Source organism: Panthera onca, chromosome C2, assembly GCF_046562875.1.
Source record: "Panthera onca isolate mPanOnc1 chromosome C2, mPanOnc1 haplotype 2, whole genome shotgun sequence".
Classification (NCBI taxonomy): Eukaryota; Metazoa; Chordata; class Mammalia; order Carnivora; family Felidae; genus Panthera; species Panthera onca.
The window spans coordinates 10901198-10928604 of record NC_138347.1 but is presented as its reverse complement, the minus strand read 5'-3'; the positions used below and the strand labels follow the sequence as shown (position 1 = coordinate 10928604).

Here is a 27407-nt window from a genome sequence, read left to right as displayed (position 1 = left end):
CAAGGCTTGACATGGGGACTGTCACAGAGTTGCTGAGGAAGGGGTAAGTTACAAAGGAGCCCAGAGAATGTGTGGCCAATGGCGGTTCTAGAGGGGACTGCAGCCAGCGAATTCGAAGGTTTCTCTATCGAGGGGGACGATTGGATTAAAGAAAGACACGAAGATGTCTTTGCAAAACAGAGGAGGGGTGGAGGGACCAATGGCTATTTAGGAGGCACACCCTTTGTTTATACCTCCTCTGGACACTTCCTGCTTGCTAAGCAGTCTCTTAATTAAATCTCTATCCCTACTTGGGAGATGAGAGTACTTCCTGGTATTTCAGGATATGGGAAGCTCTAGAGGGTTGGGAAGGGGGTTGGCTGTGGAAGAAGGGGAGGATCTGTTAACCTGTCAGAATCAAAATTAAAAAAATGTTTTTCTCATTACCTTCTCTAAAAATGTTTATTTAAATCCAAGTTAGTGTAATAATGGTTTCAGGAATAGAATTTAGCGATTCATCACTTACATATAACACCCAGTGCTCATCCCAACAAGTGCCCTCCTTAATGCCCATCAACTATTTAACCCATTCCCCCACCCAACACCTCTCCAGCAACCCTCGGTTTCTATCCTGTAGTTAAGAGTTTCTTATTGCCTCCTTTTCTGTTTTTATCTTATTTTTCCTTCCCTTCCCCTGTGTTCATCTGTTGTGTTTCTTAAATTTCACATATGAGTGAAATTATATATTTGTCTTTCTCTGACTGACTTATTCCACTTAGCATAATATGTTCTAGTTCCATCCATGTTGTTGCAAATGGCAAGATTTCATTCTTTTTGATTGCCAAGTAATATATTCCAATACACACACACTTACACACACACACACACCATATCTTCTTCATCCATTCATCAGTCAATGGACATTTGAGCTCTTCCATACTTTGGCTATTGTCCATAGTGCTGCTATAAACATTGGGGATCATGTGCCCCTTCAAAACAGCACTCCTGTAAATACCTGGTAATGCAATTGCTGGGTTATAAAGTAGCTTTATTTTTAATTTTTGGAGGAAACTCCATACTGTTTTTCAGAGTGGCTGCACCAGTTTGCATTCCCACCACTAATGTAAAACTGTTCCCCTTTCTCCACATCCTCACCAACATCTGTTGTTTCTTGAGTTGTTAATTTTAGCCATTCGAACAGGTGTGAGCTGGTATCTCATTGTAATTTGGATTTGTATTTCCCTGATGATGAGTGATGTTGAGCATCTTTTCATGTGTCTGTTAGCCATCTGGGTATCTTCTTTGGAAAAGTGTTCCATTGATCTATGTGTCTGTTTTTGTGCCAGTACCATACGGTCTTAATGGTTACAGCTTTGTAATACGGCTTGAAATCTGGAATTGTGATGCCTCCAGCTTTCTTTTTTAACATTATTTTGGCTATTCAGGGTCTTTTCTGGTTCCATACAAAGTTTGGAATTATTTGTTCTCGCTCCGTGAAGAACGCTGGTGTTATTTTGATAGGGATTGTGTGGAATGTATAGATTGCTTGGGGGTAGTGTTGACATTTTAACAATATTTGTCCTTCTGATCCATCAGCATGGAATGTTTTTCCATTTCTTTGTGTCTTCTTCAATTTCTTTCATAAGCTTTCTATAGTGTTCAACATACAGATCTTTTATTTCTTTGGTTGGGTTTATTCCTAGGTATTTTATGGTTTTCAGTGCAATTGTAAATGGGATCAATCCTTGATTTCTCTTTCTGCTCCTTCATTGTTGGTGTATAAGAATGCAACTGATTTCTGTCCATTGATTTTATGTCCTGTGATTGCTGAATTCATGTATCGGTTCTTGAAGGTTTTTGTTTTTGGGGTTTTTTTTTAACGTTTAATTATTTTTGAGACAGAGAGAGACAGAGCATGAACAGGGGAGGGGCAGAGAGAGAGGGAGACACAGAATCTGAAACAGGCTCCAGGCTCTGAGCACAGAGACCGATGCGGGGCTCGAACCTACGGACTGCGAGATCATGACCTGAGCCGAAGTCGGACGCTCAACCGACCAAGCCACCCAGGCGCCCCGGTTCTTGAAGTTTTTTGATAGAAACTTTGGGGTTTTCCACGTAATCGTAGAAAGAGTACCATGTCATCTGAGAAGAATGAAAGTTTGACTTCTTCCTTGCCAATTTGGATGCCTTTTTCTTCTTTTTGTTGTCCGATTGCTGAGGCTAGGACTTCCAACCCCATATTGTACAACAGTGGTGAGAGTGGACATCCCTGTCGTGTTCCTAACCTCAGGGGGAAAGCTCTCAGATCTTCCCCATTGAGGATGATATTAGTTGTGGGTCTTTCTTATATGGCCTTTATGATCTTGAGGTATGTTCCTACTATACCTCCTTTCTTCAGGGTCTTTAGCAAGAAATGATGCTGTACTTTGTCAAATGCTTTTTCTGCCTCTATTGAGAGGATCATGTGCTTCTTTTCTTTTATTAATGTGATGTATCGCATTGATTGATTTGCAGATATTGGACCTAACTCCACAGCCCAGGAGTAAATACCACTTGATTGTGATGAATAATTCTTTTAACATTTTGTTGGATTCGGTTTGCAGTATCTTGAAAATCGTTGCATCCATGTTCATCAAGAAGACTGGTCTGTAGTTCTCCTCTTTAGTGGGGTCTTTGTCTGGTTTTGAAATCCCATTATGCTTTAAGTTAGAAACACAAAGCTTAGGTGTTGTAGATAATGATTTTTATTAAACCATAACACTTCACTCACCGGAGGGAATGCTGTTGGAATTGTTTTGTGTCATCCAGGCCCAGATTTCACCTGGATTTAGGAGTGTAGATACAGATCCTTAAAAAGGTGTCTGATTTTTTTTTTTAATGTGTTACATACTATAGTCTTTAACTTGCTTTTGTAAACCTAACAATAAATCACAGATGTTTTCCCATGTTAATACTGGAAAACCTCATTCTTTGTAATGGTTGCATTGTATTCCATTGTTTGGATGTGCCACACACTATTTGATGAATGCCCAACTTTGCAGTTACTTAGGTTGTTTCCAATAATTGTTTCACCGTTTGCTATTTCAAATAATGTTATGATGAACATCTCCTCGTAGTTATGAAGGTATAATGTAGATACACACATCTGTAGAGGGGTGGGAAGAGGAGGGGTCAAAAGCTATGCATGGTTTCAATATTGGTAGATGTTGCCAAATCATCCACTAAAATGTTTGTGCCAGTTTGTACTTCACAGATTGTTACCACCACTTGATGGTAACACTTGATTAGTAATCAAGGTAATCAAGGTAATCACTTGATTAGTGATCTGTAATCTCTGACGATCTGATAGGAAAACATGACACTTCCCTGTTTTAACATCATTAATTATAAGTAAATCTGGCAAAATATAATTAGAAAACAATGACGAGGAATTTGCTAGACAATGCACAAATTTAGATGCCCTTGGGGGTTAATTTCAGAGAGGACATGATGGCGGGGGTGGGGGCGGGGGCTGTGTTTGGAGGAAGCCAGCCAAAGGACGAGTCATGGCATCCTGAGAGGCCAGACCCAGGTGGCTCCCAGTGGGCTGACCGCCAGGCCTTGGAGATGACTGGGGACGGGGTTCTGGAGTCTGAGAGTGATCGATCAACAGAGGGACGAAATGACAACCCACGGCAGCCCTTGCAGAGACACCTTCGGCACCCCACCCTCACCCGCTTAGGGGGAGGCCTAGCCGGCCTCTGGGCAGGGCCAGGAAGTAGCCTGCCCTGGCACCCAGGAGTGGCCTGGACTCAAGCAAATCATTGCCCCACACGCAGCCAGAGAAACTCCAAGAACCTTTCATTTTTCCTCCTTCCCTTAATTCTGGACCTTCTCTGCTTCCCCTCCTTGGCTGAGACCTGGGAGAGAGAACATGGCCTCTCTAGGGTCACCTCCCACTTTGGAGATTTTGGAGGGTGATGGAAGGATCACCAGGGTCCACCAGGATGGGTCTGTGCCCATGATGACTTCTAAGCAACAATATAATACCCGCCCAGGAGAGGAGGTAGAACCCTGTCAGCCCCAGAAGCACCCCCACACTTCTTCCCAATCACAGACTTCTCCCTCAGTCCTAAGAATAACTACCCTCTGCTTTTCTAGAAAATATTTCTGTAGTTCTTTCTTCTCTACTGCTCGGGTAACCAGGTGCCTTTTAAAGGCACGTTTATGTATTTAAATCAATGACACTGGACTCAGGCATTGTTGGGGCTCCCTTCCCATTCCCAAGGCCAAGGCCAGAGCAGTGGCAGGGCACTGAGGACACCCTTCCATGCTGCTCACTACGGGCACCCCAAGAGGTGCCCAGGTCCAGTTCTTGTGGGCGCCTCACCTGGGCCCTGGGGGGTCTCGCTGGGGCTAAGAGCCTCTAGGTGTGCCCCAAAGCCACACTCCGGGAGGCCCAGTCACTTTCAGAGGGACCCAGAACAAGTAAGTCGAGGACCCCCCAGAACCCCAACCGAAGAGCTTCTGTCCAAAGCTGTGCTTAGGGATGGCTCTGCCCCATTCTCTCCCCACGGTGGCCCTGCCCTCCCCGCCTCTGCAGGACATGTAGCGCAGTCACCCCATGCACAGGTGGAGGACCTGCCCTCAGGCTTTTGGCCTGGCACCTTGAACCTCCCAGGAGACACAGAGCCTGGCACCCCTCCCCCCACAACAGGAAAAAGAGCTGAGCACGAACCCAGCTTCACAAGTCACAACTGAACTTGCCACCGTACGTGTGTGAGCCCGTGTGTGTCCAACCTCCGCATCCTCCCCAAACTTGCCAGTGGGAAAATACTCTCAGCGAAACACGTCTGTCACGTGAGGTCACAAAGCCCCTGCTAGGTCAGCGATCGGTCGTAATGATGACATTTGTGAGCACTTAGTGCTGGCAATGGCCCAGCTCCTCTACACACAGCACCCTGCTCAAGCCTCACTGCACCCATGGAGTTGGAAGGATTCTTGTTCCATTTTCAGGACAAGTTGTTCAGGAAGAGAGGGCAAAGGGGCCCCTTCTCCTTGCCTTGCCAACCAAGAGAAGAATCCGTGGTTGCCTCTTTTTCTACAGAATGGATTCTTAAAAAACAAACCAGGGATGCCTGGGTGGCTCAGTGGGTTAAGTGTCTGCCTTCAGCTCGGGTCATGATCTCACGGTTTGTGAGTTCAAGCCCCGCATTGGGCTCTGTGCTGATGGCTCAGAGCCTGGTGCCTGTTTGGATTCTATGTCTCCATCTCTCTCTGCCCCTTCCCTGCTCGCTCGTGTGTGTGTGTGTGTGTGTGTGTGTGTGTGTGTGTGTGTTCTCTTTCTTTCTCTCTCTCAAAAGTAAATAAACTTTAAAAAAATTTTTTCAAAAACACAAAAAACAAAAACACCTTCTAATGTACTTTATAGAGCTAAGGAGAGTTGACCGGGACCAAGGGGGCTTCTCCTATTCCTTGACCTTCTCCAAAGCTTCTTTTTCCTCTCATGTAACATGAAAAGATTGGGCAAGGCAAAGGCTGCATTTCATTTGCCCTAAAATTCGCCCTTGTGGAACAAGAAAGATGTGTGTGAGTGTGGATGTGTGTGTGTGTGTGTGTGTGTGAGTGTACGTGGGTTTTAAACACCTGGGACCCAACGGAGGACACCTGTCTCCAGGTGTGCTTCCTGGTTCTCTGCTCAGAGTGACAGTGCTCATGGAGCATGCCTTCCTCAGGCCTGGCCCAGAGTGGCCCTCCTCCCTAGGCACTCCTCCCATGGCCCTCTTCCCGCATTATTCCCAGCTCCCACTGCTGGGAAAGAGCCGGAACCATTAGTCAGGGTAACTACTGAGGCAAACTCCCATCTCTGGCTTCTCCGAGGGCCCTCACCTGGCAGACGAGAACGAGCCCACAGAGTTTCAAACTCCTTCTGGGGTCTGCCTGGTGCTCAATGGGGTGCATGGAGGAATCTTCTGGGGGAGCTTACAGAGTTGTCTATGTCTGGCCCCCAAGCTCAGAGGTTCTGATGGAATTGGTCTAGGGTGAGGCCTGGGCATCATCAAGATTTTTCAAGTATCTGCATGATTTTCAAGCGAAACCAAGGTGAGAATCCCTATCTTAGAACAAGTTTTAATGAGGCCCTGGGGTGGGGGTCGGGGGTGCAGAACAGTAGAGCTGGCCGGGCTAGTTTTGAAAGGAACACGGACATATGTTTACATAGCATATAAACCGAAAACCATTTTTATGACTTTTTAATATAGAAATGTTTGTTTTCTATAAATGCAGAAGAGAAAAAGTAGGAGATGGGTTTGGGCTTCTCCTTTCTCCCTCTAGTGGCCTGAGGAATCCCATGGAACATGATGTCTTCGTCCATTCCAGCTGCTGTGACAAGTTACCAGAGACTGGAGGCCTTAAACAGAAAACATTTATTTCTCGTGGCTCTGGAGGCTGGCAAGTTAAAGATCAAGGTGCCAGTAGATCCCGTGTCTGTTGATAGGCCCACCCTTGGTTTGCAGATGACCGTGTTCTCGTTATATCCCCACGTGGGGGAGAGTGGAGAGAGGCAAGCTTCCCTTGTCTTCTTATGAGGGCAGTAATCCCATCACACGGTCTCCGTCCTCATGGCCCCGTTATCCTTCCCAAGGCTCCACCTCCTAACACGATCACAATGGGGTTTGGGATTTCAACGTGAACTTTGGAGGGCACCTTCAGTCCAGAGCACATGGCTTGAGAACTCCATGTCTGCATCAACTCCGTGGTATCTGTTAGTACTGTTTCCTGGACTTTGGCTCTTGGCCTTCCAGACACATGGTAGGTAAGAGGCCGCTTCCCCACCACCTTGTGGTTGGAAGCAGCCATTGGTTGATTCTCGCCAATGAGTGGTGGGTGGAAGTAATGAATATCCCTTCAGGCTGGAGCATTTAATCGTCTAGGTGAGACCCTCAGAGCTCATTCCTTCGACACGAGACCGGCAATGTTTCAGAGAGGGACGGTGCCGGAAACCCGGGTCTCAGAGTAAGGGACGTAATAACCCGGAACAGAGCGAGACAGGAATAAACCTCAACCAAACTAGTAGCCTTCCCAGTCCTTACCTTGAATGAAAATGAAAGTGGATTGTGGACAAAGACTTAGTAGAAACATCACATGGACGTCTGAATCCGATAAACCTCGCTTTGATCTCTTGCCAGGTGAGTGACATAGACAGGTTTTTTCCACGTCTCTGAGCCTCAGCTCCCTAAGAGTTACCCCCCTTATGGAGTTTATGAGGAGACCGTCTGGGCTGGTGTATGTCAGAGCACCTAGCATTTGGTAGTGTTCATGTAATGTTAGTTTTCTTCTCTTGCTATTGTGCCTTTAACGGGTACATGGTTGTGCACCCTGCTTGTATTTTCCCTACCCCCCTTTTTAAAAAACTTTTTCTTATTTTTATAATTTTTTTAATGTTTATTTATTCTTGAGAGAGAGAGAGAGAGGGCAGGGGAGGGGCAGAGAGAGAGGGAGACACAGAAGCGGGCTCCAGACTCTGAGCTGTCAGCACAGACTTGACTTGAACAGACTCGAACGGGGCTCAGACTCATGAACTGCGAGATCATGACCTGAGCCGAAGTCAGATGCCTAACCTACCGAGCCACCCAGGTGCCCCTTCCTACCTGCTTTTTGACAGTACTGTGAGTTTGGTTCATGTGTTCGGCCATGTCCCAAGAAGCTCCGGACTTTTCTGGAGGAAGCCACGCCAACTCCTGCTCCAGACTCAAGGCAATCTGTACATTCTGCTCCCCACTGATGCGTGGTTTGGGATGTGCTGTGACTTAAGCAGCACCCCCCACCCCCCAATAAATCTCAGGATTCTTGCTCGGACTTTTGCACCCTCGGACTTCAAGAGAGCTCTAACCTTGCTTCCTTGCATCTCTCTTTCCCTAGGAACAGATCTGTCCTCTGTCCTTTGTGCAAAAAGCCTCACCAACACCTGTTCAAACACATCCAGCCCCAGCGGGGGACGCAGCCTGGGCTCCTGCCGGGACCCCCACTTGTTTTCTGCTAATTAAACTTCCTGATATAACTGTACTAAATGGGTTTACAAAGCAGGGGGTGTGGGATAAAGGGCCCTGCCTGGTTTAGACAGGCAGCCGCTCCCCCCCTCCCCAACCTTTGGACTAATAAAGGGACACGCGTGAATGTGCTTGTCTGGGCTTTGGTGACAGCTTGGGGCAGAAGGCTCGAGATAATCAGGGTTAGTAACAACAGCAGGGAGAACCTAACTTGGGGGCAGATAGCTCAGCATCTGCCTGGCAAATACTAATTACAATAATAATACTCTCTGAAGAACTTCAGGCTTTGTGTGCATGGGAGAGCAACCAGAAATCTACGACATCAAAACGACATGGCCTAATTTAACATTTATGACTTTTATTGAAGACTCATCAACATAATCCTGCTTGTTGGTTTCACTTCATTAAATTTTCCAGTGTGTCAAACTATATGGCTATATAGCCAGTGCTGACGGTGGATGACATAAATCTCTTTTTCTGCCCTGACTTGAGGTTTATTGATCAATTTTTCCGTTGTGTTGCAACATAATCGTCCCAAATTACCAACACTTTGCCCATGCTTTTCTTACAAAGAGTGTGCGGACTGTCGAAGACTTGTCTTCTGTCATGCACCGATGTGGTCATCTCACCAGGTCTTGGAGGAGGACTCTAATTTGGGGGGGAAGGGGGGGGTCCATATGCCACGAAGAAACCTAAGAGAGACCATGATGCCTTCTGAAAGTGATCCGCACAGAATCTGTCCCTCTGGAGGGGCATTTCTTACATGCCAGGTCTGCGATGGGTGACCCTTCTCCTGGAGCCTTCCTTTGCATCATCCTCCCCTGCCCCCCACTTTCTCTGGCCAGGGTTACCTGCCCCTTCTCTGCTCCCAAAGATCCCAGTTTACCTCCAGCTTTGCTCATATTGGTTTGCCCTGTGTGGTCCCTTAACACTCGGCCTTCTCCAGGAGACTGTGTTTCTCTGTCTTGCTGGTCCCAGCACAGTGCCCGGGCCTTTGCATGCCTGCCAGATAAGCAACATGTATTTGGTCTGTGCCTCGTACCTAGCACAGAGCTTCAAAAACCAGTGGAAGGTCCTGAGTGGGAACATTTTATTATTCATAACAAGCCCCTTTCGACTGTACCTGAGTCTATGCTAATAAGGTGACCTTGGTGGGCCCTGAGACAGCAGGATGGGTGCTGGCTGCCATAGGAACCACCGGTGTGATTAGGAGGTTGGAACTTTCCGTCCCACGCCCAACCTCCAAGGAGGAGAGAAGGGCTGGCGATTGGATTAAATCACCAGTGGCCACTGATTTAATCAATGCCGCCGACCTAATGAAGCCTGCATAACATCTCCTAAAAATGGGATTCAGAAAGCTTTTGAGTTGCTGAACACATGGAGGTGCCTGGGAAGGTGGTGCCGCCCAGAGAGCTTGAAAGCTTCACGCCCTTTCCCCCCATCCCCTGACCCGTGGAGATCTTCCATCTGGAACTCCCCGAGTTGTATCCTTGAGAGTAAACTGGTAATCTAGTCAGTAAAATCTTTTCCTGAGTTCTGTTCAAGCCGAGGGAGAAGTAAGGGAGATGATTCGTTTTCAGAAATACTAGATAAAAGCTGTGCTAATTAACAGTGGGTTCCCCCATAATGGAGTCCCAAACCCTTAGACACTTCACTTCCTGGTTCTTCTTCCCCTCTCCGTTTCACGGGCTTATTGTCATGGGCTTTGCAATGAGCATATGCCAAAGAACCAAGGGAGGAGGGACCGAAAGTCTCTGTGTCCCTCAGGGAATGTACATTTGTTCCAATCAGACTACTTTTTGCCTTATAGGGGCACAGGCAACTTCCGGGTAAGGAAGTGCTCAGCCAATGAGGAACCAGGGGAGGGACTTACCTCTGTAGTGCTCAGCCAATGAAGAACCAGGGGAGGGACTTGCATGCTAGGAGATAAATTGTCTGCTGTAACTGCCCGGAGTGTGCCTGTTCGTCAGACACCTGCTCTTGCAAGAACGTTGGTTAAAGCCTGGCTTCACTGTGCTCCAAGTCTCCATGTCCCTCCTTTGATTGGGTCTGTGGGCTTATTTCTCACACTGTTCGAGAAAATTACTGAACCTAAGGAGGTTGTTAAGGGAACCCCTGATTTGGAGCCAGTTGGTCACACGGGTAACAATTAGGAACTTGAGACTGGCATCTGGAGTGGGGGCCATCCTGTGGGACTGAGCTTTCAGCCTGTGGGGTCTGTACTAACTCTGGGCAGTTAGTGTCAGAATGGAATTGAATTGTAGGACACACAACCTAGAGGCTGGAGAACTGGAGAACTGGTTGTTGGTGTGGAGATCCCACACATTTGGTGTCACAAGAGAGCAGCACATAGCTCAGGGCCCCTAAAGTGTGTCTGGAGAATCACATGACCTCAGGACAAGAATTACGTGCACTGGGCTGATGTAAAGTGCTACTTTGATAAGGCTGCTTCGGAAAGATGAGGTTGGGGGGGGGTGGGCACCTGGGTGGCTCAGCCGGTTAAGCATCCAACTTCAGCTCAGGTGGTGATCTCACAGTTTGTGGGTTCAAGCCCCGAGTCAGGCTCTATGCTGACAGCTCAGAGCGTGGAGCCTGCTTCGGATTCTGCGTCTCCCTCTCTCTCTGCCCCTCCCCCACTCGTGCTCTGTCTCTGTCTCTCAAAAATATATAAACATTAAAAAAAAGAAAAGAAAAGAAAAATGAGGTTGAGAGCAGAAAAGAGAGGGAGGGAAAGAAAAAGTGGGTTATAGGCTGTTATCTGGGAAGCATCCTCAATACAAGTAAATATGTGGTTTGTTTTCCTTCCTGACCTCTGAGCGCTTGCCATCACCCTTTTTATAGTTAATTATGTGCTGTCCGATGGCACCTCTTGCTTAACGTATGTATTGGGCTAAAGTAAACCTTGTGTCTTTTACATCCTCCGGGCTGTGAGCCACCAAAACCAAAGCAGTCTTAGGCTTTGTGTAGCAAAGTGTGTGCACCACGCAGGTATTGGGTACATACGAATTTATTGGTTGATTTAACTCGAGTTATAGTAAACGCAGAACAAGTGAAAGGCTCACAATCCTGCGGGCTCTGTCTCTTGCTCTCTTTGACTGATGTTTCGTTGTAATGGATCACACCCCACACTGAGCATTAGTCTCTCACCAGGCTCAGTGAAAGAAGTGGCCCATTATCTACGCTGCAGATTATATTAAAAGCTTCCCGTAACTTCAGGGTCCAGAAGCCTGTTAGACTTCGTTTCGTCTGCCACTGCTCAAGCTTGCTTGGCCGCGAACGTTCATTCTTTAACCTAGACCTTGTGTCATTCTGGAAGCAATCAGGAGACAGAAGCCACACAATGAGGTATGGATGTTTAAGGTACAGAATTCCTAACTGAAACAGAGGAGATGCTAAAAAGATGTAAAGACAACTCTAAAACTCTAAAGAGAACTCTAAAGTTGCGCCGGGGCTAAAGAAGAGTGCCCAGGGAAGGACAAACTTGGAGGAGGGTCCCCTTCTCGAGGCTGGGGTTCGGACCTTGATGGAGGAATGAGGCCACTGGACAGAGAAGTTCCCAGGGCCGCCTGGGCCTGGGCTGGGCTACGATCTCCGAGCAACAGGAAGTGATACCCCAGGCTTCGGAGAGCCGAGGCTGCTGGGCAGGCACAGGGGAGCCCGGCACCGCCATCTGTGTGAGGCCCAGAGGGTTGTTTCCCGCGGCCTTTCTGATGCAGGCACCATGGTGCTCCATAGCCCAGGCCAGACTCTACCTGCCAGTGAGCGGGCTCCTGTGAACTCTGAGCTCCCTCTAGCACAAAGGACTCACCTGTACCCTGTGCTAAGAGACTTGACCAAACTGGCTTTCACCCACACTAGGCTGTGTCCGGAAAGGTGACCCCAGCCCCATGCTGAGTCTTTGCTCAAGAAAACACAGTGTCGCAAGACGACAAAATACGCATTGTCCCGACAGTGTGCACCTTGTGCACAACCCAGCTTGCCAAACCGTTTTCAGTAATCCTCCACCTACCCTCTTCTGGAATCTTCCACGTCTACATAGCTCCAGTCCCTTTTTGTTCCTTATCTGCTCTCACCTTTGTCTCAGCTGGAGTGGAGCTCAGTCTATACTGGCGTCTCCCTCCCCTAGGGCAGTCATCTGAATACAATCCGTCCTGCCACCCTAAGCGTCCAGTTCTTCTCTTCCTTTGACGCTGTCTTAGCTCGGACTATCATTAACGAAATCCGATAGAATGGGGGCTTAGACAACCGATGTTTATTTCTCATGGTTCTGAAGACTGGGAGTCCAAGATCAAGATGCCGGCAGATTCCGTGTCCGGTGAAGGCTCTTCCCGGTTTGCCACCTTATTGCTTCACCCAGCAGAAAGGGAGAGCTCTGGTGTCTCTCTTCAGATAGGGCCCCTAATCCCATCATGGGGGCCCCAGCCTCATGACCTCATCTAAAACTAGTACCTTTCAAAGATCTCACCTCTAAATACCATTACGATGGAGATGAGGGACTTAGCCTATAAATTGGGGGGACACAAATGTTCAGTCCCTAGAACACTATCAACGCCCTTACATGCCGTCCCCTATCCTTGGCTGGCTATTATCATAGCTTCCATCACAGGTGACTCTGCACCCGCCTGCCAGTGAGCGGGTCCCTACACCCCAATCCTTTCCGTGAGCCTGTCCACCAGCGTTGGCCCTCCTGTGCCCTGGGAAATGGCTTCCTGCTGCCCAGAGACTGTGGCCCAGCTCAGGCCCAGGCAACCCAACAAACGTTTCCACCTTCCAGTGGCTACAACCATGGCTTTGCCAACGGGTCCTGAACCCCAGCTTTGGGGAGGGGACCTCCTTCCAAGTCTGTCCTTTCCTGGACACTCTCCCTCAGCCCTAGGGTATGTTTTAGAGTTCTTTCTATATTTTAATACTTTCTTACCATAATTGGATCATTCTTTTTGTGAAATTAAGTGTTGGGGTGCTTGTGCGGCTCAGTTGGTTGGGTGTCTGACTTCGGCCCAGGTCATGATCTCGAGGTTCATGAGTTCGGGCCCCGCGTCGGGCCCTGTGCTGACAGCTCAGAGCCTGGAGCCTGCTTCGGATTCTGTGTCTCCCTCTCTCTCTGCCCCTCCCCCACTCACACTCTGCCTCTGTCTCTCTCAAAAATAAGTAAACATAAAAAAAAAGTTTTTAAGTATTTATTTATTTATTCAGAGAAAGAGAGAGACAGAACAAGCAGGAGAGGGGCAGAGAGAGAGGAGACAGAATCCCAAGCAGGCTATGCACTGTCAGTGTAGAGCCTGATACAAGGGCTCAAACTCACAAACAATGAGATCATGACCTGAGCCAAAACCAAGAGCCAGACACTTAGCGGACTGAGCCACCCAGGCACACAGGCACCAAGGTGCCCCTAGTATTGATATTTTTTAAAAGCACATCTTTAGGAGGCTGGGCCAGGGGAGAAGGTTTTCTGGAAGAAATATAGGAGCTGGTTTGAAGGCAGACAAATGAATGGGACATATTGGCAGAAAGGAAGCCACCAGGGCCAAAGCTGGACAATTGCCCAGCCCCTGCAGTTGCTATAAAGACCCAAGTGAGATCGAAAGATAAATGTACTTTCTAAACACACAGAGAGATTGTAAACAGTAATAATCCAACTTCCTTTGCTTGCTGGAACTACAGTAAAATCTGGGTTGGCGAGCACAATTCATTCTGGAAACAGGCTTGTCATCCAAAGCACTTGTATATCCAAGGGAATTCCAAGAACCATTGGCTCGGTTGTGATCATGTGATCACTCGGCATCACATACTACTCATATTGTAAGGTATCACTTGTTTATCAAGTTAAAATCTATCAGAAATGCTTGCTCGTCTTGCGGAACACTCACAGAACAAGTTGCTTGCAGTCCAAGGTTTTACTGGTACTTCGTTCCTTGAGAACAACGAATGGGCTTCTTCAAATTCCATGCTCACTCTCTTTTGTCTGGAGACTGGACATTCCCACCAGAAGAAAGTGGCGGGTGAAAATTGTTAGGACCTGTTGTTCCCAATGAAATAGCTCTCGTTATAAGGAACTGAACTGACCCCCTAGTGTATGCATCTTTCATTCATTCAGCAAATATTTATTGTGTGTTTTGCAAGGACCCGGAAATGTCACAGTTATTCTTGTCTTTATTCTTAAGTTCTTATTGTCCTTCTGTTAAAATAACATTCTCCTGGGTCAGCGGAGGAAGCAGACTGCAGACCAAAAGTTGCAGTATTACGTGAGAAGTGCTCTAACAGAGGGACCTAGCTTTCAGGAGCCTCCTTCAAGCACCCACCTCCACCCTTCCCTCTCTCTTGCACCCACCCTACAGCGATTTGGTTGAATCGGATACCAGCCTCCCCAAGACTTCGGTTAGTGCTTGACGTTCAGCTGAAACTAACCCAAAACTGAAATTAGAACACAGCACTTTTGGGGCGCCTGGGTGGCTCGGTCCGTTAAGCATCCAACTAGGTTTCAGCTCAGATCTTGATCTTGCAGTTTGTGAGTTCGAGCCCTGCATCAGGCTCTGTGCTGACAGCGTGGAGCCTGCTTGGGATTCTCTAGCTCCCCTCCCTCTCTGACCCTCCCCTGCTCACCGCTCAGTCTCTCTCATGTTTAAATAAATGTTAAAAACGAAAACACAGGGGCGCCTGGGTGGCTCAGTCGGTTGAGCGTCTGACTTCAGCTCGGGTCATGATCTCACAGCTCGTGAGTTCGAGCCCGGCGTCGGGCTCTGTGCTGACGGTTCGGAGCCTGCAGCCTGTTTTGGATTCTGTGCCTCCCTCTCTCTCTGCCCCAACCCACTCACATTCTGTCTCTCTCTCTGTCTCTTTCAAAAATAAATAAACATCAAAAAAAAAAAATTTAAAAAAATAAATACATAAATAAAATAAAATAAAAAACGAAAACACACAGCACTTTTGCCCCAACATCTCATATCTGCTAGCTGCTTCAGTTCACCTGCACCAGACCAGACACATCGCTGCGCCCCTTCGCTGTTTCCCAGATCACTCACTTCAAGCATTTATTTATTTGTTTGTAAAGATTTTATTTTATTTTTTTTAAGTAATCTCTACACCCAGTGTGGGGCTTCGGCCCCCAGATCAAGGTTTCACACACTGCGGCCACCAAGTGAGCATCCAGGCGCCCCCTCGCTTCAAGCCTTTATTTCATGAGTTTCCTGACACTGTAGATAAGGGCGGGGGCGGGGGGGCCGGGTGCTGGCGGGTAAGTCACCCCAAGGACATTTCTCAAGGTATCCTGCCATCCTGCTGGGTCCCTAACCTACTCCCGCCTCTTTTTCTTTTCCCTTTCTCCTGAGAAGCTACTTCTTCTCCTTATCTCCTGTAGAATAGTTCCACCCACGTTCCTGAGCCCCTGGGGTCTCCCTTCCTGCACCAAACACTTGGCAAACAAACGCGGTTCCCAACCTTGGAGAGATTCTGTTAAATGCAAATTTCTCGTTGACCCGTCCAAGTGTTTGCCAAGTGCTGCAGCCCCTGGGGGAGCCACCAACTCTGCCTTAGGTCAAGAAGGTTTCACAGGAGGGGATACCTGAGCAACGCTCTTTTTATTGGCATTTTCTCCATAGATTTTATGGCCCTCAGGCCACGTGAGGGAGCACATGACTCGGCCTCAGCCAATCAGAACTCAATTCCTTGAGCCCACCCTCAGTGATTGGTCTAAGGAGTAGGCACCTGCCGCACCTGACCCAATGCAATAGTCCCCTCTGCCGTTTGAAATGTGAGCGGGGTCCCGAGAGGCAGCACGGAAGGTGAGTCACTTTCTGGGAGGACCCTGGAGAAAAGGTTCTCCGACTGGGGCATGTGAGTGAGGGCTTCAGGCAGACTAATGTCTCTCTCTCCTGAGGCCTGGATAAACTGCTATCCTTTTGATTCTGGGAGCTGCCTCAGTTGCCTTCCCACAGATCCCTCTTTGGGGGGGGGGGGGGGAGGGCATGAGTTAGCTAGAGTGGGTTTCTATTGTTGCCAAGAGAAGAACTCTAACTGAAGAATGAATTGACGTTCTTCTGCCCTCGTAGAAATCTAGACAATCAGATTCAGTTATGAGAATCAGAGCCACCAGCCACTCTAGGAAGAGCTAACACATGTTTAGTCTTTAATCTGTTTTTAAATCCTCTTTAAAAATGTCGTGGTAATTCTATCACGCCAGACAAATGAAAACGAAGCTGAGCCTATAAGAATTTTAGTTAGGATAGATGTGTTCCAAACACCCGTGAAAGCTCTGATAACCTACCTGGATTTGATTTCGTACAAATCGTGGTACCGTCAGCCACAAGTCCCCAGAAGAGCCATTCCTGGAAACTATTAACCCAGATACATTCTGCATTGATTTTAACTAGTTTCCATTTCAGAGGAAGGCCTTTATCTGACCCGATCTCCTAATCTGGAGTAACTTACTATAGGGACAAAGAAAGAAAAAGTGTCTGGAATGTTGGGAATCAGCTTGCTCTATTTCTGTCTCCACCAGAGTTGGCGGAATGTACAAAATCTCTTCCCCACTTGCTGGACTGAACACTCACACCGTGGTGCTGGCGCCTTTCCCACTGGTCCACCTACGTGTGGTTGGCCAAGATAGTGGTTGATTACTCCGACCCTGAGCATTTTAGATTTAAGGGATTTTGCATAAAACATTCATAATAATTGGGGCGCCTGGGTGGCTCAGTCGCTTAAGCGTCCGACTTCCGCCCAGGTCATGATCTCACGGTTCGTGAGTTCGAGCCCCGCATCAGGCTCTGTGCTGACAGCTCAGAGCCTGGAGCCTGCTTCGGACTCTGTGTCTCCCTCTCTCTCTCTCTGCACCTCCCCAGCTCATGCTCGCATTCTGTCTCTGTCAAAAATAAATAAAAACTTAAAAAAAAATCTCAAAAATATTCATAATAATTGTTTCCCACCAATCTTGCTTAAAATAGAGACTATATAGATGTAGTTTTCATCCAAGAACACATCTCCCATGCAAATTCCCAGACCAGCTCCCCAGAAAGCAGGTGAATTTGGATCAAGCAACAGTCAGGTGGCCTGAGAAAATGTTCTTGGACCTCATGTAACTAACTATGTTTGGATGTGACTTTTGCTTCTTAGGAAATACGTTAGGAACTGGTCCCTGACCACACGTCTAACATGATAAGCCCTCCTTGGGGTTTCCATGGAGGTTTATTGACCAAGTCAAGGGTTGGGAACTAAATGGAACAGAATCTCATCGAATGCTCCTTGAGAGGTCAGCCAGTGCGAAATCCTACAAGTGACCATTGCACTGTCCTAAGAGGCATGTTAAATCTATGTTTTCCCTAAAATACAAAAATCCTAGAAATATAAAAACCTTCGTGAAAGGAGTGATCCCAACTTACCATATCACTTTGCTCCTCTTTTCAAATTCTCCTTCAAGGCCCACTTCCTTCAGGATATTATTTATCCAGTGGTATCATATAGGATATTTTTGGTTGAGGGGGTCACAAAGCTTAATAAAGGAAATTTCTTGGCTCACGAACTAAAACAGCCCTGTGGCGGTGCAGGCTTTGAGTACAGTCTGGTTGGGACTCTAGTCTCTGTGATTTTCTTAGTTCTCTATGTTCGTTTTTGCCCTCAAACTGGCTTTTCTGATATTGGAAAAATGGCTTCAGCGATTGCAGGCTCAGATCTGCATTTAATGCCATCCTGAGCAAGACAGAACTTTTGGGTCCCAGAATCCCCCTTTAAAATCTATCCAGTCATTCTGACTGGGTAAGCTTACTTAGGTCATGAGTTCACCTAATCAGTGAAGCCAGGACGTGGAAAGCACTGATTGGATCAACCTAGGTCTCTTATTTCAGGCCTTGAACTGGGAGTAGTTTCAGCTTCCTTAGTGCTCCATGAATCTCCAAATGCAAATTAGGAGCAGTTGGGTTAAGGAAGGGGGAAATGCATGCTGGGGAAGCAACCAACAGGAGAAGAGTGTATCTTCAAATCCACTGGAGTTCTGACCTTGACTCCCATTTTAAGGCATTCCATGCTCGTAGTCACTATGGATTATATATTTTTCTGTCTATATTTCTTAATCCTGTTTTATCGTGCCCTATAAGCATCTCAAACATATGGATGATGCCCGGCCCTAACAATATAAACGAGCCAACGCTTTTGTTGGATAACCTGTGAGGTGATGATGTGGAAAATATTCTAAAAAAAAAAAAACAAAAAAAAAACACTTGGAAGTCTATATCCCCCTCTAAAAACAAAAGCTTGGGGTTTAATTCTGACCTTTATGAAATTGTGGGGCTGATTGCAGACCACTGTCTGCAGACAGGGAGAAAAGAATTCATTTGTAGTCCAGGGACTGTCTCCAAGAGCTGAATTGTATAAACTTCACAGACATTGGTACAAAATATAATTTATCACTCTGCCTGCTGAAAGTCACTTGCAGAAGTTTAGCTAATCACGGTCTCTCTAAATTAATCCGTCACCTAGGCAAGGTCTTATTTCTTTTAAAAAAAAAAAAATTTTTTAACGTTTATTTATCCTTGAGACAGAGAGAGACAGAGCAGGAACGGGGGTGGGGCAGAGAGAGAGGGAGACACAGAATCGGAAGCAGGCTCCAGGCTCTGAGCCATCAGTCCAGAGCCCGACGCGGGGCTCGAACTCACGGACCGTGAGATCGTGACCTGAGCCGAAGTCGGAGACTCAACCGACTGAGCCACCCAGGCGCCCCAAGGTCTTATTTCTTTTTAGGCAGAGACAAGTCTATAAGTAACAGGTATTTATAAAAACATTTGAGTACATCATGTGATGCCTAAAACGACAAAACCCAAAAGTAACTGTTTTGCCTACATGGAAAATTTGAATCTGATGGACTTGACTCAGCGTTCAGGTCATCAACTGTTACGCAGATGGATCCTCTTAATAGAAGGTAATGTAGCCATTGTTTACGGACTAATTGCCAGCTTACTGGTTGTTTCCTTCTCCACAAGAGTATAACCACCACCATCCCCCGTAACATCAACCACCACCAACACCATCATCACCATCAACATCAACCACTACCAACAACACCAACAGGCATCAACCATCACGACCGTCACCACCGACACCAATGCCACCATCAGCATCAACCACCATCGCCACTATGAACACAAGGCTTATATTTGACATATGTACTTTACTTGGAAAAATATGCTCATATGCGTGATGCCATTAGCTCTTACCCGCTTTGTAAGATTGGCAAAACAGACATCATCATTCTCATTTTGTCTGTGTGGGAGCTAAGTTCCAGAGAGGCGAGGTGGTGTGTTGAAGGACGCCAAAGTGGTCAAGAATCAAACCCAGACTAGAGTTTGATGCCTCCACCTCCAAAACTAATGCTTTTTTTCAGTGGATCACACACCCTCAGTGAAAATGAAGGACTTCTGACTAACGTCTGCTATTAACAACCTTGGTTCTATATTCTAGTGAGAACCTCTAGAACGAATGGCTCTTTGAAACCATCTATCCCACTGCCACGTGTTCCAGGTAAGAGCCACAAGTCGCTCAAAGTTCATGTGCTCCTCTGGAAGTTTAACTTTAATCCAGGGTGCCTGACTCCAAATTGAGCCTTCTTTCCATGACAAGAGTGCACCTTCACATACACCCTCGGGAATCTCCTAGATTCTCTGAGGACACTAGATGCTCCATGTCCTTCTCTGGGACACAGGCTCTTCCAGTGATGGGTATGACCGGAGCCACTGCCTCTGCTGTCTCGTCTCAAAGTGCCACAAAGCCTGAGAAGGAAACAGGACGCTGGCTTTTGGCCATGCTCCCATTGGCGTAAGTGCCCCAGTAATGTTCCTCTAGCTCCACTCAAGGACTTGACCCCTCTATCAAGGTTCCAGGTAGACTCGAGGCTTCTCCCCCTTGCATGAAAGTTGGGCCTCTTCTGTGGAGGTCTGTTTGCCTTGACTTTCAAGGGATCCCTTGGATTTCAGTTTGGCACCCACTGTTTTTACATTTTGGTTCCAGGCTGGCCTGGTTGGACTGCAGGACAGCTCTGTTGCTAAAGGTCAGTGCAGAGCATTTGGCCACCTTGCTTTGGAGATTTTTCTTTTTGAGTTCGGAGGTCAAATTTGAGTAGTAGATATCTTCCAAGGATTTATCATTCTTTCTGAGGATGTTGCTGGCCAATCGGAAGAGGAAAATCACTCCGTAGATGCCAATGATGGTGAGAATGTACCAGGCAGCGCTGGTCCCATCTGGAAGTTTCAGGGCCCTGGTGGAGTTGGTGCCATTCTTCCCCTCCATGTGGTCCCTCAGCAGGTAGCCTAGGCCAATGCTCGCCTGGGTTGGGTTGGGGGCTCCCTGAGGAGTCCACTTGATTACTGAGAAACAGAGAGATCCAGATGAGACCCAGAATCCTGGGCTGAGGGCTGCCTGGCCAAGCCTATGAGAGTGTGATGCTCACATCAGTGGGAAACATGGGGCTGCCTAAAGGGGCTCTCTCTGTTGAATGGGCAGGAGCCTGACAACATATATATCAATATATTTTTAAAAATCAAAAGGGTTCGAAAACACCAAGTTCTTAAATGGGAGATGCAACATTGTACAGATATCAATTGCCCCTAAAGTAATCTATGCAGCAAACGTAACTGCAATAAAAATATCAGTAGAATTTCTTTGCGAAATAGACAAACTATAAATATTGAAAACATCAGCTCTCAAGACTAATTGGGAAATATCTGAGAGCGCCCAATCCTAGACCACCAGGGAGGGAAACATCTGAAAACAATGAGTGGTGAGTGGAAATTAGCCTAGCCAGAAATTTAAAAGGAGCCAGCCAGAAAAATAATTTACTTTTTTTTTGCATTGAATGAGTGCTTTATTTGCCCACAGCCCAGCTGCCATGGCTTAACTGGGCTTTGCAAAGGGCATGGGGGCTCTTCAGAACCAGGTGCAAGTCTCCCTAAAAAGTCCCCCCATAAAACTACAATAGCTGCTGATACACAGACAAGCAGAATAATGGAACAGAGTGAAAATACAATCAACAGGCTAGGAATGCAAATTTGGTAGACAGTAAAAAAAATTTTTTTAACGTTTATTTATTTTTGAGAGAGACAGAGACAGAGTGTGAGCAGGAGGAGGGGCAGAGAGAGAGGGAGACACAGAATCCGAAGCAGGCTCCAGGTTCTGAGCTGTCAGCACAGAGCCCAATGCGGGGTTCGAACTCACAAACACGCTAGATTATGACCTGAGCTGAAGTCGGACGCCCAGCCGACGAGGCCACCCAGGCACCGTGAATTTGGTAGATAGTAAAGAGGCATTTCTGATGAGGCAGGAAAAGTCGGATTATTCAATAAGGAGCATTAGAGCAATATACAGCACTGAATGTACCTCTCTCACCGTAGGTTCAAAAAACAGTCCAGATCAATCAAAGATTTTAACATAAAAAAAGAAACAATTTAAAGTACTAGAAATATCATGGTAGATTTTGTTCCTTTGGTATTGCGGTGTGGGATATCCCTTTCTAAGTACAACGTGAAAATTCAGAAGGAAAAAAAAAGCAGGAAGAAAATTTTAAATTCAACTACATAGGAAACTTTAAAGTTATGGCATACTATAAAATCCAAAGACAAATGGAAAACTAGAGGAAAACTGCAATTTTATCATGAAATTTCTTAAATTAAAAAAAATGGGGGGGGCACCTGGGTGGCTCAGTCTGTTAAGTGGTCATCTTCAGCTCAGGTCATGATCTCCCGGTTTGTGAGTTCAAGCCCCGCATCAGGCTCTCTGCTGTCAGTACAGAGCCTAGTTCAGATCCTCTGTCTCCCTTCTCTCTGACCCTCCCCCCACTCACTCGCTCTTTCTCAAAAAATAAAAAAAAACATTTAAAAAGTACTTTTTTTTATGGGGCCCCTGGGTGGCTCAGTCAGTTAAGCATCCGACTTGGGCTCAGGTCATGATCTCACAGCTTGTGAGTTCGAGCCCCGCATCAGGCTCTGTGCTGACAGCTGGGAGCCTGGAGCCTGCTTCGGATTCTGTGTCTCCCCTTCTCTCTGCCCTTCCCCCACTTGCACTCCCTCTCTCTCTGTCTCTCAAAAATAAATATTTTTTAAAATTAAAAAAAAATACTTTTTTTGGGGGGGCGCCTGGGTGGCTCAGTCGGTTGGGCCTCCAACTTCGGCTCAGGTCACGATCTCGCAGTCCGTGAGTTCGAGCCCCGCGTCGGGCTCTGTGCTGACAGCTCAGAGCCTGGAGCCTGTTTCCAATTCTGTGTCTCCTCTCTCTCTGCCCCTCCCCCATTCATGCTCTGTCTCTCTCTGTCTCAAAAATGAATAAACGTTAAAAAAAAAAATTAAAAAAAATACTTTTTAGAGAGAGAGAGAGAGAGCAGGGGACTGGCAGAGGGAGAGAAAGAGAAAATCTTAAGCAGGTTCCATGCTCTGTGCAGAGCCTGATGCAGGGCTCAATCCCATGACCCTAGGATTATGACTTGAGCCGAAATCAAGAGTCAGACGCTCCCAAATGAGCCCCCCCAACCAAAGGTGCCCCATCACTAAATTTCTTAATAGCCTTCAGTCTTACTAGAAAAGTCCAAAGCCTCAGTCGAAAAACATGCATAGGGGCGTGGGCAATTAGGTGATGGAAAATCAAGGGGATCTGGAACATAAAAAAAGTCTTCTCAGTCTTCCTCATAATAAGGTAAATGCAAATGAAAACCACATCAAGGTAACATTTTCTGATCTATAAAGTTTGAAAACGAATGTTTCAGAATATACTTTCAGGCATTTGCTCAATGCTGGAAAGCGTGTAAGTTCATACAACCAATATGGAAGGAAGGCACAGTCAGGATATCTATCGACATTACAAATGCACTTACCTTTGACCAAGCGGCTGTCCCTGTAGGATTTTATCCTAAGATATGCTGGAAAACGTCCACAATAATGATGTTTAAACATCGCTTGTGATGATCAATGCTTAGGAACAGCCTGAATAACGTCAATTGGGGGATAGTTTAACACCTTTTGGAAAGTCCATGATGTGGAATACGATAGAGCCATAAAAAGTAATAGAGTTTTTTTTTTTGGGGGGGGGGTACTAAATATTAATATATGAAAAAGTAAGCTGGGGCATCTGGGTGGCTCAGTCGGTTGAGCGTCTGACTCCGGCTCAGGTCATGATCTCACAGAAGGGCGAGTTCGAGCCCCGCGTCGGGCTCTGTGCTGACAGCTCAGAGCCTGGAGCCTGCTTCGGATTCTGAGTCTCCTCTCTCTCTGCCCCTCCCCTGCTCATGCTCTGTCTCTCTCTGTCTCAAAAAATAAATATAAACATTAAAAAAAATTTAGAAAAAGTAAGCTAACCATGTTGCAGTATATAATCCTATGCATAAAAGAGGGGAGGATATTTTATTTGCTTGAAGCTCATATATGCATAAAATATCCCTGGGAGAATACACAAGAAATTGTACCTGTGGAGGCACTTGGGGAAGAGTATGGGGGATGAGATGTACTTCTCATGAGTGCCCTCTCGTACATTTTGTACCATGTGTATTTATCTTCAAAAAGGAGTTAATTTAAAAAGGAAAGGGTACAAGTGGGCACTTCTCCGGTTTCCGTGGTGAGGTGCCCCTGGGTAATGACACCGTGTGCCCTTCCAAGACCAGAAGATTAAAATCTTAATTGCTGTTTAATTCAAAACTGTTTTCTCTCCTAGGAGAGCCAGTGCAAATGGAATGAAAGCCACAGAAGTAGGACATAAAAAGGGGAGACATTTTCTCATTGAACTTGACCAGCTCAAATCCCCATTTCTTGCCCTGTGTGAACACAGACGTATTCAGATGGGTCATAGGATAAATCCCACAGACACATTATGAGCTCAGAACTCTACTGTGAGTTGTTAGAGAAGGATGTGATGTGTTCAAATACATAGAAAGTACACCCAACCAAGAACTACGGGACATTTAAATTATTTTAAAAGTAGTCCATTTCCACATGAAGGAAACTCACAACCTTAATTATTGCAGTCCACTGTTCTTCACTTTTCTTTAAAAAAAATAAAATAAAGGGCGCCTGGGTGGCTCATTCAGTTGAACCTCCGACTTCGGCTCGGGTCATGATCTCACGGTTCATGAGTTCAAGTCCCGCGTCGGGCTCCGTGCTGACAGCTCGGAGCCTGGAGCCTGCTTCCGATTCTGTGTCTCCCTCTCTCTCTCTCTCTCTCTCTCTCTCTCTCTCTGCCCCTCCCCCACTCACACTCTGTCTCTGTCTCTCAAAAATAAATACGTGTTAAAAAAATTAAAAAATAAATAAAAATAAATAAGAATGAGCTGGTTGTATCTTAATGGATAAGCACATCCTGTAAAAAGGCAAACCTTTCTGTCTGTGCCATTTTGCACTTCCCATTTCATGCTGTGAAACAGAGCAGTCATTCTAGAACAGCCCATCCGTGCACTGAAGCAGAATACTCACATTCCACGAGGTGGTCTGTTCCTTGACTCCTGGGGAGGCGGGTTTAAACAGCGGCCGTGGAAAGAGAAGACAGAATGAGAACTCTTCCCTGCAAGATCCAACTGACGTCTGGCCGCACGGAGGTTCCTGAGCAGGGAGTAACATGATACCTGGAGAATTTTAGGGCAATACCAAGTAGAAACTTAGCAGAGAAGAGCTGGACTCATTTTCTCTCCTTTACTTAATCAGGAGATCGAGATCTGTCTGTCTCCTGTTGGCTCAGAACACAAAGTACTTCCTGGCTTAAGCTTGTTGAGAAGGCCTAATGCAACGGAGTGTTTAAAAACAATGCTGGTACCAAGGAGTCTCCAGCTCTCCCTGAGGCTGGCTCACCAGCTTATAGCCTGGATGGTTCCTGAATTCCCCTGTTCTGCACCTGTCGCAGGTGTGGCAGACGGTCAGGTGTGGCAGTGGCCTATTGTCGCAGGGTCAGGAAACTCCATGGTCAAGAGTCACCAGCTTCCTCTTGGACTGTCTCCCGGATGAGGAAACCCAGACAGGAAGACACAGGCATGGGGGTGGGGGGTGCGGGGACATAGCTGAGGGACCTGGGTTCCCCCTCAGGGATCGGTGGGCAGTGGGATGACAGGTCAAGCTGTGAAGAGTGGTGCTTCCTTTTCCCACACCCGTGAGTCACAGCCCACACTGGAATCAGAGTAAATTTAACCAGAAAGTGCTAGAACAGTAAGAGTCTGGGAGGAAAAAAAAAAAAAAAGCAGGGAGCTTTGGTAGGGTCTGTGCAGCCACTGTTCCCAGCCCTACTCCTGAATCCTCGCTAATAAGATCAGCACCTGCCAAACATGTAAGGGTTGTTGGCTTTTAAGATGTCATTTGGTCAAACTTCCATCGGGGGGGACGAGATAAGCAAATTATAAAACAGACCACAAGGTCCGGCAATTCCACTCTTGGGTCAGTATCTAGGAGAGACGGGAACAAACACCTGGACAAAAACTTGCGTTTGGATGTTCACAGCAGGATTACTCGTAATAGCTAAAAAGTGGCAGCAGTCCAAATGTCTATCCACTGATGACTGGGGAGTAAAATGCAGTCTATCCATACGATGGAATATTATTTGACAGTGAAAAGGAGCGAAGTACGGCCACGTGTTGCCACGTGGATGGACCTTGAAAACATTACAAGTGGAAGGCTCCAGTTACAAAGAACAATACATTGTATGGTTCCACGTGCATGAAATGTCCAGAACAGACTGATCTATAAAGGCAGAAAGTAGATTAGTGGTCGCCATGGGCTGGGGTGGGGGTTGTGGGATGATAACTACGGGGTCAAGGGTTTCTTTTAGGGATGACAAAGGGTGCTAAATTAATTGTGGTGCTGGTTGCACAACTCTTCTGCGAATATACTAAAAGCTACTGGATTGTACGCTGTAAGTGGGTGACCTTTGTGGGATCTGAATTCTATTTCAATAACGTAACACGGGTATAATGCAATGGAATACTCTGCAGCTGTGACAAAGAAATGCGGAAGCTGTTTGTGTACCGATGTGTAAAGTTCCCCAACGTGTACTGTGGAATGAAAAAAGCAAAGAAGAGGGTATTGTCACCCTTTCTAAAAAAGTAGGGAAATCATATAGATCTAGTTGGCTTCTTTTGGCATCGGAAAGCTTTAAGGATGGCTGGAGACGGTAAGAACGGGAGTTATTTGGAAAAGAAGAGAATTGGGTAGATGGAGAACAGGAGTGGGGGTAGAATTCTCACTGTATTTTTTTTTTTTTTATGTATATAAAGAAATTTAACCGTGTCTGTGTGCTCCCTATTCAGTAACACACACATCCATTACTTAGATGGAAATCTTCGTCACCATTCTATTTGGGCTCCTGTGGTCTCTCTGTAGGGGGACGGCTGGACCGTGGTTCTTCCGGTTGTGCCACGCAGACAGGGATTTCCCACACCGACCAGCTGAGGTAAGAAGAAGGGGCCAGAAGGGGTCCCTGGATGACAAAAGGCAAGGGCGGATCAGGGTCAGAAGTCAGGACGCTGGTCCCAGCTGTGCGCTCGCCCTGTGATCCTGGGCAATTCCTTTCCCAGCGTGATTAACAGTTGCCTCACCTGTAAGGGGGGGGAGCAGTGGGATCCGGTCCCGTCTGGTTCCATGCAGGAAGGAAGCCTGGGGAGGCAGGGGAGGGGGAGGCGTGGGGAGGAGCCGCTTCTGTGGAGGTGTCTGAATGGGAGGGCTGTCAAGGCCAGCCGCCTCAGGGCAGGGAGGGCGGGCCTGGGCGGCTGGCGCCTCCGGAGTTGGAGGCTTCAAGGAGTATGTCATCTGTGAGGTCAGAAGGTTTCCGCATTCAGCTCAGCAGGATGATGGCACGGGATGCGGGGCTCACTAAGCTCCAGAAAAATGGGGGAGGCCAAAAAAGGGGGCCTTTGGTCTCAACCACACTCTACAAGGGGTACTAGCTAAGGTTAGGGCATAGCTCTGTACTGGGTGCTCTCGGCCTGGTTTCTGCCTCTCTAATCCTGTGAGGCAGGAGTGTTATTCCCCCTTAAGGAGGGGGTGATGCTCTTTCAGGCTCAGAGAAGTGACTTGCCCAGTGTCGCACAGCTCACAGGCGCCAGGGGTGTGATGTCTGAAACCAAAGGCGTTCTCGTTCCACGCCCTGAATGTCATTTCCGAGCTGGACCCAGAGCCCCACCAATCCTCCCAGTCGCTTGCCCTACAGGTTGAACTGCAGGTTGTCATTGCTGAGGCATATCCATGACCTTGAAACCCTTCCCGTTGGCCAAAGTGGAACCGTGACGTTAAAAGTCAGGACAGTGGGGGTGCCTGGGTGGCTCAGTCGGTTGAGCGTCCGACTTCAGCTCAGGTCACGATCTCACGGTCTGTGAGTTCGAACCCCACGTCGGGCTCTGGGCTGATGGCTCAGAGCCTGGAGCCTGCTTCCGATTCTGTGTCTCCCTCTCTCTCTCTGCCCCTCCCC

The 27407-nt window shown here is 47.1% G+C and overlaps 1 protein-coding gene and 2 long non-coding RNA genes across 3 annotated transcripts; 1 reads left to right on the top strand and 2 right to left on the bottom strand.

Moving 5' to 3' along the window:
* The first annotated feature begins 1314 nt into the window (after nucleotides 1-1314).
* On the top strand, nucleotides 1315-2753 carry LOC144617392 (uncharacterized). The gene is made up of 2 exons (XR_013557835.2): nucleotides 1315-1832; nucleotides 2065-2753. It is a non-coding gene; the product is annotated as an uncharacterized LOC144617392 (long non-coding RNA).
* A 177-nt stretch (nucleotides 2754-2930) lies between these two features.
* LOC132683969 (uncharacterized) lies at nucleotides 2931-5267 on the bottom strand. The gene is made up of 2 exons (XR_009612492.2): nucleotides 4697-5267; nucleotides 2931-3124 (listed from the first exon to the last, which is right to left on the bottom strand). It is a non-coding gene; the product is annotated as an uncharacterized LOC132683969 (long non-coding RNA).
* Nucleotides 5268-18486: 13219 nt separating this feature from the next.
* On the bottom strand, nucleotides 18487-20873 carry SMIM34 (small integral membrane protein 34). Its single transcript, XM_078432562.2, has 2 exons — nucleotides 20860-20873; nucleotides 18487-20412 (listed from the first exon to the last, which is right to left on the bottom strand). The coding sequence occupies exons 1-2, from the start codon at nucleotides 20871-20873 to the stop codon at nucleotides 19938-19940; spliced, it is 489 nt and encodes a 162-aa protein (XP_078288688.2). The 3' UTR covers nucleotides 18487-19937.
* Nucleotides 20874-27407: the final 6534 nt, after the last annotated feature.